Consider the following 12,721-nt stretch of genomic DNA (forward strand, 5'->3'; position numbering starts at 1 on the left):
TGTAAAGGCAGGGCAGAGAGGGGGCTAGGTGGCGACAGTGCTCTCTTCTCTCTTAGCAGCACACTAATCCTAATCCTGTCAGGTCAGGGCCCTACTCTTTTGACCTCATTTAATCTTAATTATCTTCTTGTAGGCCCTATTTCCAAATACAGTCACATTTGTGGTTAGTTTTTCAACATAAGAACCTTGAAGGGAATGCAGTCCAGTCCATAGAAATCGTCATAAATTTTTTTAAGGAATGTTGTATAAATTTTAATGCAGATATTTTGCACATATTTTGTTAAATCTACCCTTAGGTATCAGTTTTATATGTTTTTATAAATGGCATGTAAAAAATAACTCTCAAGTTTTTTACTGCTAGTATATGGAAATAAAATTGATATTTGTATATTGACTTTATATTCTGCTATTGACTTTAGCATCCTATAACATGCTAAGCTTGCTTATTAGTTCCAGTAGTGTTTTGTAGATTCTTTAGGAGTTCCTATATATACTATCATGGCTTCTGAAAATAAGGATAGATTTACTTTTTCCTTTTCAAAACTTACGTTTTGTTTCTTGTTATTGCCTTATTATATTTGTTTTGACCTCTACAACAATAGTTAATAGTGGTATTGAGAGCAGATATCCTTGCCTTGTTCCTGATCTTAGGTAGAAAGCTTTGTGCTTTCATCAAGTGTATTGTTAATGGTAGGTTTTCTGTAGATTTTCTAATTATTTTTGGAAAGATTTTTGCTTCTATGTTTCTAAGATGTTTTTTTTTTTAATTGAGGTATAATTGACACAATAACTCTAGTTAACATTATCTTTGCATACTTGGCAAGAAAATTTTTTCTTGTGATGAGAACTTTTGAGATTTACTCTCTTAGCAACTTCCAAATATGTGATACATTATTATTAACTCTAGTAACTGTGCTGTACAGTATATCCCCATAAATTGTTTTATAACTGAAAGTTTGTACCTTTTGACCCCCTTCAGTGCATATGTCTTTACAAGTTAGTGTTTTCCTTTTCTCAAATAAGTACCCAGAAGCGGAATTGCTGGATCATATGGTAGTTTTACTAATTTTTTGAGGAATCTCTATATTGTTTTCATAGTAACCATACCAACAGTACACAAAGTGTTCCTTTTACTCCACATCCTTTCCAACACTTGCTGTTTCTTGTCTTTTTTATAATACCCATTCTAACAGGTGTAAGGTAATATCTCATTGTGGTTTGATTTGCATTTACCTGGTAGTTAGTAATGTTTAACGTATGTTTCATGTGTCTATTGGCATATGTATATCTTCTTTGGAAAAATGTCTATTCAGATCTTCTGCCAATTTTTTAAAAAAATATTTATTTATTTATTTGCTGTTGAGTGGTATAAGTTATTTATATATGTTGGATATTAAACCCTTATCAGATACGTGATTTGCAAATATTTTCTTCTATTCAGTAGGTTGCCTTGTTGTGCTGTTGATGATTGCATTTGCTGTGCAGAAGGTTTTTATTTTGACGTAATACCACTTATTTATTTTTGTTTCTGTTGCCTTTGCTTTTGGTGTCAGATCAAAAAACTGATGCCAAGACTGATGTCAAGGAGCTTATGACCTATACTTTTTTCTAAGATTTTTATGGTTCCAAATCTTAGGTTAAAATCTTTAACATAAGGTAAGCATAACATAACATAACATAACATACAGACATACAGCTTATGTTAAAATCTTTAATCATTTCAAGTTGATTTTGTGTATCTTGCAAGGTAGAGATCCAGTTTCATTCTTTTGCATATGTCACCCAATTTCCCCAACACCATTTATTGAAGAGATTTTTCTTTACCCACTGTATATTCATGGCTCATTTGTCATAAATTAAGTGATCGTATAAACACGGGTTTATTTCTGGGCTCTCTATTCTCTTCCATTGATCTATGTGTCTGTTTTTATACCAATGCCATACTGTTTTGATTATTATAGCTTTGAAATACAATTTTAAATCAGGGAGCCTGATACCTCCAGTTTGTTCTTCTTTCTGAAGATGGTTTTGGTTGATTGGGGGGTCTTTTGTGGTTCCACACAAACTTTAGTATTGTTTGTTCTATTTCTGTGAAAAATGCCAGTGGAATTTTGATAGGGATTGCATTGAATCTGTAGATTGTTTTGGATAGTATGGACATTTTAACAATGTCAGTTCTTCTAATCCATGACCACAGAATATCTTTCAACTTGTGTCTTCTTTAATTTCTTCTATTAATGTCTTATAGTTTTCAGTGTACATGTCTTTCACTTCCTTGGTTAAATTTATTCCTGGATATTTTATTCTTTTTGATGCAATTGTATATGGGATTATTTTCTTTATTTTTCTTTCTGATAGTTCATTATTACTGAATAGAAACACTATTTTTGTATGTTGATTTTTTAAGTCTTGCAACTTTTCTGAATTCATTTATCAATTCTAACAATATTTTGGTGGAGCCTTTAAGGTTTTCTAAATATAACATCATGCCATCTGCAAATTTGCCACTTGAAATTTGGATGCCTTTAATCCTTTTTCTTGCCTAATTGCTATGGCTAGGAGTTCCAATAATGCATTAAGTTAAAGTGGGGATAGTGGGCATCCTTGTCTTGTTCCTGATCTTGGAGGAAGTTTTTGAGTTTTTTTTTCACTAAGTATGATGTTAGCTGTGGACTTGTCATATATGGCCTTCACTATGTTGAGGTAAGCTCCCTCTATATCAACTTTGTTGATAATTTTTATCATAAATGGATGTTGAATTTTGTCAGAGGCTTTTTCTGCACTTATTGGGATATTGTATTATTTTTACTTTTAATGTCACTAATGTGATATATCACATTGACTGGTTTGTGGATATTGAACCATTCTTGCACGCCTGGAATAAGTCCCACTTGGTCATGGTGTATGATCCTTTTAGTGTATTGTTCAATTTGGTTTATTAATATTCTGTTGAAGATTTTCACATCTATGTCCATCAGGTATATTAGTCTGATTTTATTTTTTTGTGGTGTACTTGTCTAGTTTTGGCATCAGAGTAATGCTGGCCTTGTAAAATGAGTATAAAAGTTTTCCTTTCTTTTCTGTTTGGAAAAGTTTGAAAAGGATTGCTATTAATTCTTCGAATGGTGTAATTCACTAGTGAATGCATATGGTCCTGCACTTTTGTCTGTTGGGAAGTTTTTGATTATTGGTTCAATCTTACTAGTAATCCATTTGTTCAGATTTTCTATTTTTTCATGATTCAGTCTTGGAAAGTTGCATTTTTATAAGAATTTATTCACTTATTTTATGTTGTACAACTTGTTAACATATAATTTTTCATAAGAGGAATGTTGGATTTTTATTGTAATTTCTAATAGCAGGGTTTCCTGTATCAGGAGTTTAGTATTAGGACTAAGTTGACCTTATAAAATGGGTTTAGAAGTGGGAGTGAGTTATTTTCCTTTTTTAATTAAAAAAATGCTTTTGTAAGATTGATATAATTTACTCTTCAAATATGTTAAAAATAATTTTCTAGTGAAGATAGTTCTGGCATTTTAATTGTAAGTTGTCTTTTAATTATGAATTCAACTTCTATACTAGTTACAGGAATATTCAGGTTTTCTATTTCTTTTTGTGTCCATTTTGCTAATTTGACATTTTTATGGAATTTATTTGATCCATGTTAATTAATTTATTGGCATAAAATTGTTAATAATATTCCAGTGTTTATCTTTTTAATTAATCCCGGGTCCTTAATGATGCCCTCCCTTTTGGTAGTTTTATTCTCTATGGTTTTTCTTGATCAGTCAAGGGGATGTTCATCAATTTTATTAGTCCCTTGCAAGAGCCATATGTTTTTATTTTACTGATTTTCTTTAGGTTGTTGATTTTCAAATTTTATACTTTATTGGTTTCCACTTTCATCTTTATTATTTTCTTCTTTACCCCATATTTATTTGTGTTAATTAATTCATTCATTTTTATTCTTAAGGTAGAAACTTAGATCATTGATTTTATAATTGTTTCTTTTGCAATAGAGTATTTAATGCTAAGTTTTCTCTCTAAGACCTGTTTTTGGTGCATCATATAAGTTTTGATAGGTTACATTTTTAGTATTATTCAGATGCATACTTATTTTAATGTCTCTTGTGATATTTTTGGCCTTGTCACATTTAGATATGTGTTGCTTTATTTCCAAAATTATGCTATTTCCAGAATTTTGAGTTATTGTCTAATTTTATTAAGTTTTTAAATGCTAACTTTTTAAAAGTTTTATTTATTTATTTTGAGAGAGAGAGAGAGTGTGCCACTGGGGGAGGGTAGGAAAGAGGGGGAGAGAGAATCCCCAGTGTGGGGCTCAGTCTCATGAACCATGGGATCATGACCTGAGCCAAAATCAAAAGGTGGACACTTAACCGATTGAGCCACCCAACTGCCTCATAATTTTATTAAATACTGATCAGAGAATATATGCTGTGTGGTAACAGTTCTCTAAATGTATTGAGATTTTTTTTTAATGGGCTGCCTGTGATCTATCCTGGTGGTTATCCCATTTGACTTGAAAAGAAAATGTGTTTGAATTATTTCTTCAGCTTAATGGTCCCAATAGCGATTCACTGTCAGGCATTCTAGAGTCTTACCTTAAACAAGAGCAGTTTAGAATCTGGATAAAGACTCAAAGATCTATCTATACCTATTTCTGGGCTACTACCGTGGTACTAGCCAAAACTTACAAGCCAGAATAAAATGTTTTTAAACCATAAAGGCTATACATGTGTTTTTTAAATCGTTTTTGTTTATTTCAAATTTTTATTTAAATTCTAGTTAACGTATAGTGTAATATTAGTTTCAGGAGTAGAATTTAGTGATTCATTACTTACACATAACACCCAGTGCTTACCACAACAAGTGTCCTCCTTCATATCTATCACCCACTTAGCCCATCCCCCACCCACCTCTCCACCAGCAACCCTCAGTTCTCTATAGTCAAGAGTCTCTTATGGTTTTTAAGTATGTTGGCTTATTCACTATTTTAGACCATGTAGTTTTAGAACAATTCAACATAAAAACATTTGTTATGCTCTTTCTGTAATAATTCACTTCAGGGATAGATATAAATACACTGTAGGTATTATACAGTAATGATCTTTCTCAATCTAAATTCTGCAGTTGTGTAGTATATTATAGTGTTTGGTATCCCAGCATAACAGAATAAGAACAAATAACACTTTGTGTTTTCATTATTTTTTAATGTTTATTTATTTATTTTGAGAGAGAGAGAGACAGACACAGAGAGAGGGAGAGAGAATCCCAAGCAGGCTCCGCACTGTGAGTGCAAGGAGCCTGACATGGGCTTGAACCCACAAGCCATGGGATTATGACCTGAGCCAAAGTCAGATGCTTCACTGGCTGAGCCACCCAGGGGTCCCTATTTCATTATTGAAATTAGGAGTTTATGCCATTAAAAGTAGAAAAATAAGATATCAAGTTTTAGGAATACTATGTTGAACACACAATAATCTTACTAGTTTTCTTCATAATGCATAACTCTGGGAGATAAGATACATATGAAAATTTTACCTTATCAATAAATACATGTGAAAAATGAAGATGTTATAAAATGTATAAATCCATTTGGATATGGGGTGAACCTTTAAATGAGGTCCTATAGCTATAAACATCTGGAACAAATTCTAGGAACTGCACAATGTTCAGAAAACTGGAGAATGGAGTGTATGTGGGAAACAGCTGTTGATGAGGTTGAAAACCTAAGAAAGAACCATAGTATGCTAAACAAGAGTTATGATGATATCTTGAATACAGGGAGTGATTTTGTCAAATTTAAATTTTGGAAGATGTGAAAAGGTACGGAGGATTTATTGCAGGGCCAATAAAAGGAAGAAGAAAATCTATTAGGTTATCAGTTATAGAAATCTTGATAGGGATCATGACCTCAGATTAGTCAGTACAGTGGGAATAGGTAAGAGGAAGCAAATTTGAGTCATCATATTCAGGAATCAGAGTTATTATTGGAAGAAGCATTAGGAAGAGGGTAGGTTAGGATCACTCACATTAATTGCTTGATTTGCTGTGTGGGTGGTCATACAGTATAGTAATCACCAATTTAATTTATTAAACAAATACTAATTTATCGTATAAACTTTCTGAAAAATATTTTTCAGAAAGGGTTGTGATTAAAAAAATAGAAGTCCTGTTTCCATCTCACATGGAATCTATTGGAATAAGAAATGCAGAAGAGCAGAAATGGAGCTCTGTGTGACCTTAACATTTAGTAAGAGTGAAGAAGGAAGATTTTTAGCAAGGAACACAAGAAGAGGTGATGCAAGTAGGATGTAGACGAGAACAGAAAATTATCATTAATATCCAGAAACCAAAAAAAAGATAGGTAGTCTTAAATTACATACATTTTCTAGGAAAAAGATGAGAAAGTGTCTATATGTGAAATTAGCACCATGGAAGAAATCACTAATGTCTGTGAAAGATAATTAAATACAGCTTTAGAGACTGGAGTCAGATTATTGAGAAATAAAAGGGATGTAACAAAGTGGAGAGAGTATTAATTTAGGTTACATTAACAGGTAGCCTGATTTTAAAGATTTTTAGAGAAAAATCAGTGGCTAGAGAGACAACAGGTCAAAGACAAAAAAGTTTTGATTATTCTAAATTCTTTAATAGTTATATGCCAAGAGGAAAGGAGAAATAGAGAAGGCAAGGTTGAAGACTCAGGAAAATGAAGGGGTCAGTGATGGAGTGAAATCCTCACTGGGCAAGAGGGGTGGTATCCAGAGTGCGGGTGTGAGCATTTACTTTCCTGAATAGAGGAACATCTTATATTATCATGTCAGTCAGGAAATATAAAGTAAGGACTGGTGTGTGTTTGGATGCTACTAAAACACAAAGATTCTTGGGCTGAATTAAAAAAATAGTTAAGGCTTTTTCTATATATAAAAAGAAATGCATATCCAACAAAATTACACAAATAGATAACCTAAAGGGATAGGGAAATGTATCTGCTAAAGAGGAACCAAAAGAGAATAAAAATACCAGTATTAGAATTCAGTTCACAAAAATTCCACAATGGATTCCCTACATTTTATGCTCAACTTAACACAGCAATCAGAGGGACCTTATTATAAAACCTGAGATACATCAGTTCACTTCTCTGCTCATGTATTTTATAAAACTTCCAAAAGGAAAAAAATAAACTAATGAAATAGCAACAGCAATAACAAAAGACTGGGAGAAATGCACGCGCACTCTGAAACAAGTACCAAAGAGAACTCTCTCATTGTCGTCTGCTTAGTAATCAATTATTTTCTACTGTCTCATCTATTATTGTCAAAAAAGTTGAAATATCACCTTAATAATTTTGTCCCCAGTTTCTGCTAGCGTGAGTACCTTCACTGAATAGAGAAAGTAAGGAAAATGAGTAAAAATATTCAGAAAATGCAGCATCTATAATAAAGCTGAATATCTCCTGTTTTCCTTTTCATGTTTTTCAAAATGTTAGTATAACTATTTTTGAATGCTGTATTAAATACAATTCAGTATTGAATAAATTTCAGTATCAATTCAGTATTGACAAAATACTTTTATCTTTTTATCTTTGTAAAAAGTCTTCATGCTTATATTTATTCTTCATGTTACAGAGAGAAAGAGAGAGATAAAAATTGAGCAGGGGAGAGGCAGAAAGACAGGGAGACAGAGAATCCTAAGCAGGCTCTGTGCCATCAGTGCAGAGCCGAATGTGGGACCAGAAATCACGGACTCTGAGATCATGACCTGAGCTGAAACCAAGAGTCAGAGGCTTAACTGACTGAGCCACCCAGGTGCCCCAGATTTTTATAAACAAGACAATTGTGTTAACATAGGAATTCTGTACCTCACTGTCATCACTAATCACCTTAGTAATATCATTGAGAGTAAATAAATCTAAGGCACATTTCTTCTGCTCTGTATGTCTGGATCTGTAACATTTCATGTATAAAGTATTTCTTACATCTGAATATGATTTTTCTGCCATAAAATGGTCTATTGTATTTCTTAAGGATTCTCTAGATGGAATTTAAAATGCTATTAGTGCAAAAGTTCTGAATAAAATTTTCCAAGGGTGTCTGGTTGGCTCAGTCGGTTAAGCATCCGTTTTCGGCTCAAGTCCTGATCCCCCAGTTCATGAGTTTGAGCCCTGCATGGGGCTCTGTGCTGACAGCTCAGAGCCTGGGAGCCTATTTGGATTCTGTGTGTGTGTCTCCTCATTATGCCCCTCCTCCACTCGTGCTCTCTTTCTCAAAAATAAACACTTAGGAAAAATTTTAAAAGTAAAAATTGTTCCCATGTTCTTCATAATTCTGATGTATGGCATGGAGTTTCAGAAGCCATATTCTATCACAATAATCTTTCATTTAAGTTTGTGTTTGGTTGCTTAACATCTGTAAATTGTTAAGATAAGGTATTACACAGACTTTAGATTAGTTTGGAACACATCCCAGGGTACCTAATCAGGGTATAATCCTGCATGGTGCAGTCTTTAAATTTAAAAACGTGTGTGTGTGTGTGTGTGTGTGTGTGTGTGTGTGTGTGTGTGTGTATTTTAAATAAATTGGGTTGTTTGTTTGTTTGGTTTTTTTTTTTGGTAGAAATATTTGTATCTTGTCCTTAAAAAACAAAGAAACAAACAAACAAACAAACAAAAAAAAAACCAAGAAAGGCTCCCCATCCCACTTTTGGATTATTATCCCATTTTTTTGTATTATCTATAGTTGAAGGCAAACATAATACTTGATGCTAAATTCAAAAAGAGACTTTGTAAACATACATAGCTGTGTTGCTTCTTAGCAACGGTTTGGCTCATTTTTAAACATACCGAAATGTTTGACATGAACTGCGTTGAAGGTACAATAACAAATGTTCCACTGGGTTGTCATCTATTTTCTTTACAACTTGTATAAACAGTTTCTTTTTTATTAGTGAGCTTTGTGGCAAGAGTAATTTATATAATGATAGAGATTGGGAGATAGTATTTTCGTAAAAAAATATTTTGTTTTTTTATACTTAGTTTTGCTTTCAGATTGGAGGATAGATTGACCACACTTATAATTAATTTTGAAATACACATTTTAAAACGTGTACACAAGGAAATAAAACATAGGAAAAATTTGGACTTAAATGCTATTTTTCCTCTTAAAAATAGACAAAATTAATGAAATATCCAGACTTAAGTGAATAAGTAGTGTTTTGAAAATATTAAAGTAGTTGCTTCTACTTACTAGCTGTAACCCTTGGAATCAATATGAAATGAAACTAAATGACTTTTAATATTTAATATTAATAATAATAATTTGGCAACAACCATAATTTGTCTGCTTTTATTACTCCTGTGGCAATTCTGCACATATTCAAGATTTGGAACCTGTCCAAATCTAGCAATTACTTTTAATTGGCCCATTTTTATAACACTTAAAAATATGAAACAATCAAAATAAGATTATTTTCTAGAAAATATTCAGATGTACAAAGAAGTGAAAAGTCTCCTTTACCCTTCTTTTTACCCATATTTAATGCTCCTTTCTACCTCTTTTTTTTTTTTAACTTCATTTTGGAATTTTTATTTTAATTATATGTTTTATTGTGTTTTCTGTATGGTTTTAGAGGAAATTTATATTTATCCTAAATATACTTTAATGTTTTTTTAAAAACCTTACTTTTGATGATGAATAATACTTGCTTACCGTGTAGTAAATACAAATTTATTGTCTACTTAGGTGATACAAAATAGTCTGAGATTCTTACCAATCTCTTTGAACTGCGTAATTTCAGACCTTCTCATTACTATTTTGTCAGCTGAAGAGGCAATTCACGAGGAAGTGCATCACCTGTCCCCCTCCAGGGTCTGGATAGAGGAGAATCAGTGTCACTGTGCATGGAGTCCTGGCCTTGGGGTATTGCCCCTTATAATGTTATCCTTGATAAGACTGTGTTCAACTGATCAGAACTTCTGAGGGACCTTATCATGACATAAAGATATTGTGATACGCTGTGCACAATATAGTATTATTTGGGAAACATTGTAAATTACAGATATGTTCCATATTTCCTTTATTTTGTTAAAGGCCTATGAAATACACTATGTATCTTGTTTAACATCTTAGCATATGGGAATTCAACTAACTGCTTTTGTGAATCTAGTTTCTTTCATTTCATGACCTGCGGAAGGGTAGAGGAATGAATTAAGCTTTGTCAATCTTAAGCTTTTTAGAGTAAACATCTCTAAGTCTTAGTTTTTCCTATATTATTAATTCATTTGAGTTTTCTTTCTTGGAAAGCAGCAGTTCTTAACAGTTCATCTATACACTCTTCCTTGTTAAAAATATATAACTTCTCTCCCTTTTTTTCTTGTTCTCACTTTAGCTTGTATTTTATCTTATTTTATAACTACAGTTGTTTTTCTCCTATTTATTCAAATGTCTTCAGTGGTACATTTTCTTTTTGCCAACTAAATAAGGCTTTGTCTTTTACTATCTTAATAGTTAACTGTTAGTTAACTGTTAACAGTTACCTGTTAATAGGTGACTGTTAACAGTTAACTGTTTCTCAATTACTGTATCTGGAATTTATTCACCCTTATGTGATATTTTTGAGTAATTGTTGACTGAATCAGTATTTGTGAAAACAAGGGCCTGAAGTTTGGTGAACAGTCTTTCCTGTGGGTGCTGTTTCTCAAGTACGAGGGAAAACTGAAGTGTGTTCAGAAGAAAGCAACTGAGGCAGGGAGGTGGAATTATACCACAAAGCAGAGGTACTGGTGATATTTGAAAAGAAGGCTCATGGGGCCATAGGCACCTATCTTGGCTCTGTGTCTACTATGTTTTGCTGCTATTGTTATTCATTACTTCTGTTACCATCGTTGTCCTCGTTGTTACATTCAATTTTAAATGTCACCAAGAGGAGAGCTGATAGTAGATTTATTTTGGGTGGTAATACATCTTATAATTTATCAGTGGATATGTTGCTAGATGACTGTTCCAAAATAGCTCCTCTAGTGGAAACTATATCGGAGTAGTCACAAATGAATAAACCTAGCCCCAAATTTATTGCTTTAGTAAATATGTGTGTGGAAACTTTTATAGCATAATATCAACCTGAGGGTAGTTTATTACTAATAAACTAGAGAAGATATACAGCTTGACCTTTCCTTTTGTGTCTACCTTTTATTTTTTGTTCCTTATGAATATCTTTTAATATTGGCTTTAATAATGCATAAAGTTTGAGAAGACCTATTTTCTAACTCCTTCAAGACATTGAGGTTCATGTACATAAATATTAATTCTATAGCTCCTTGCATTTTTCTAATCAATCAACTACCCTGCTTAGAACATTTTTACTAACAGATATTTTAAATGAAATTTCAGAGTCAGACATATAAAACGTGAGGGATACGTGGTAAAAGGAAAGTCAGAATCACGTGGTTAAGAACACCAAGAAAAAACCCTACTCTGGCAACCTAGAGGTGCTTTGGTTTCAGGTGGGTGCCACTCTAGGCATTCATGTATTTAACTTGTGCAAGGATCATTTTCACAAGAAATTTGCAAGGATAAGTATAAAGATTACAACCATTCTTTTCCTTAAAAGATATTTTAATGTGATAAACATACAACATTTCCAAATGGCATAGAAAATTTATATTGTTCTCTCTTCTTCAAATAGGTTATGTGGGTATGCAATTTATGTCGAAAGCAACAAGAAATCTTAACCAAATCTGGGGCATGGTTCTTTGGAAGTGGCCCTCAGCAGCCAAGTCAGGATGGAACCCTAAGTGATACAGCTACAGGTGCTGGTTCTGAGGTACCGAGAGAAAAGAAAGCACGGCTCCAAGAAAGATCACGGTCTCAGACACCCCTGAGCACAGCAGCTGCCTCCTCCCAGGACGCAGCGCCTCCCAGCGCACAGCCAGACAGGAGCAAAGGGGCGGAGTCCTCACAGCAAGCCCTGGGGCCTGAACAGAAGCAGGTTTCATCGAGGTCTAGAAGTGAACCTCCAAGAGAGAGGTAATAAATAGTTCATTAACCCTGTAAACAAAAGACAAGATTTTATATTGAGAGAAAACCTATTTTCAGGAATTATTAAGAGGAATATGTGGAGGCAGTACTTCTCAGGCCCCACTTGGAAGGCAACAATAGCCCTGAGGTGCTTTGTTTACCTCTAGAATGTGTCATTCCTTAGGAGACCTTTATTGAAAAGCTTTTCTTTCCTAACATGCACGGATGTAAACAAGTCACTAACTTCCAAACTTGAATTCAGAAAAGTTCTGAGATCATTTATTTACTTATAGAACTAGCACTTTAATTTGAAAGTGTGCTCTGAGAAACTATGACCTGACACAGTGGAGGATGCACAGGTATATTAGCAAAGTCTTTTTGGAGGACATTTCTTTTATGCTGAGCTCTGACAAGTGACTAGGAATTAACCAGGTAAAGAATGGAATGAGTACTCCAGGTATATGCACAGACATGTGGCCTGAAGAAACAAGTTCTCATGAGAGAACCTAAAGGATGCCCACTGCCAGGAATGTGAGTAGCAGAAGGGGAGGGCATGGTAGAGTTGGGGAGAGGTGGCTGGTTAGGTATCAGGGACCAAGTCATACTGGGCCTATTGGCCAAGTTACATTTTACCCTAGGAATAATGGAAAGCTATTGAGGGTTTTAAGCATGGGCTAACATGA

At 33.6% G+C, this 12,721-nt stretch overlaps 1 protein-coding gene across 1 annotated transcript in view; it reads left to right on the forward strand.

Annotated features, from left to right (window-relative positions):
* LOC125166161 (regulating synaptic membrane exocytosis protein 1) overlaps window positions 1-12,721 on the forward strand; it is a 286,570-nt gene that overhangs the window by 50,964 nt on the left and 222,885 nt on the right. Inside the window, exon 2 of the mRNA XM_047859903.1 lies at window positions 11,707-12,047. Coding sequence (XP_047715859.1) covers window positions 11,710-12,047 — 338 coding nt within the window. The 5' untranslated portion in view covers window positions 11,707-11,709. The remainder of the gene's footprint in view (window positions 1-11,706; window positions 12,048-12,721) is intronic.

This window comes from Prionailurus viverrinus, chromosome B2, assembly GCF_022837055.1.
Source record: "Prionailurus viverrinus isolate Anna chromosome B2, UM_Priviv_1.0, whole genome shotgun sequence".
Taxonomy (NCBI): domain Eukaryota; kingdom Metazoa; phylum Chordata; class Mammalia; order Carnivora; family Felidae; genus Prionailurus; species Prionailurus viverrinus.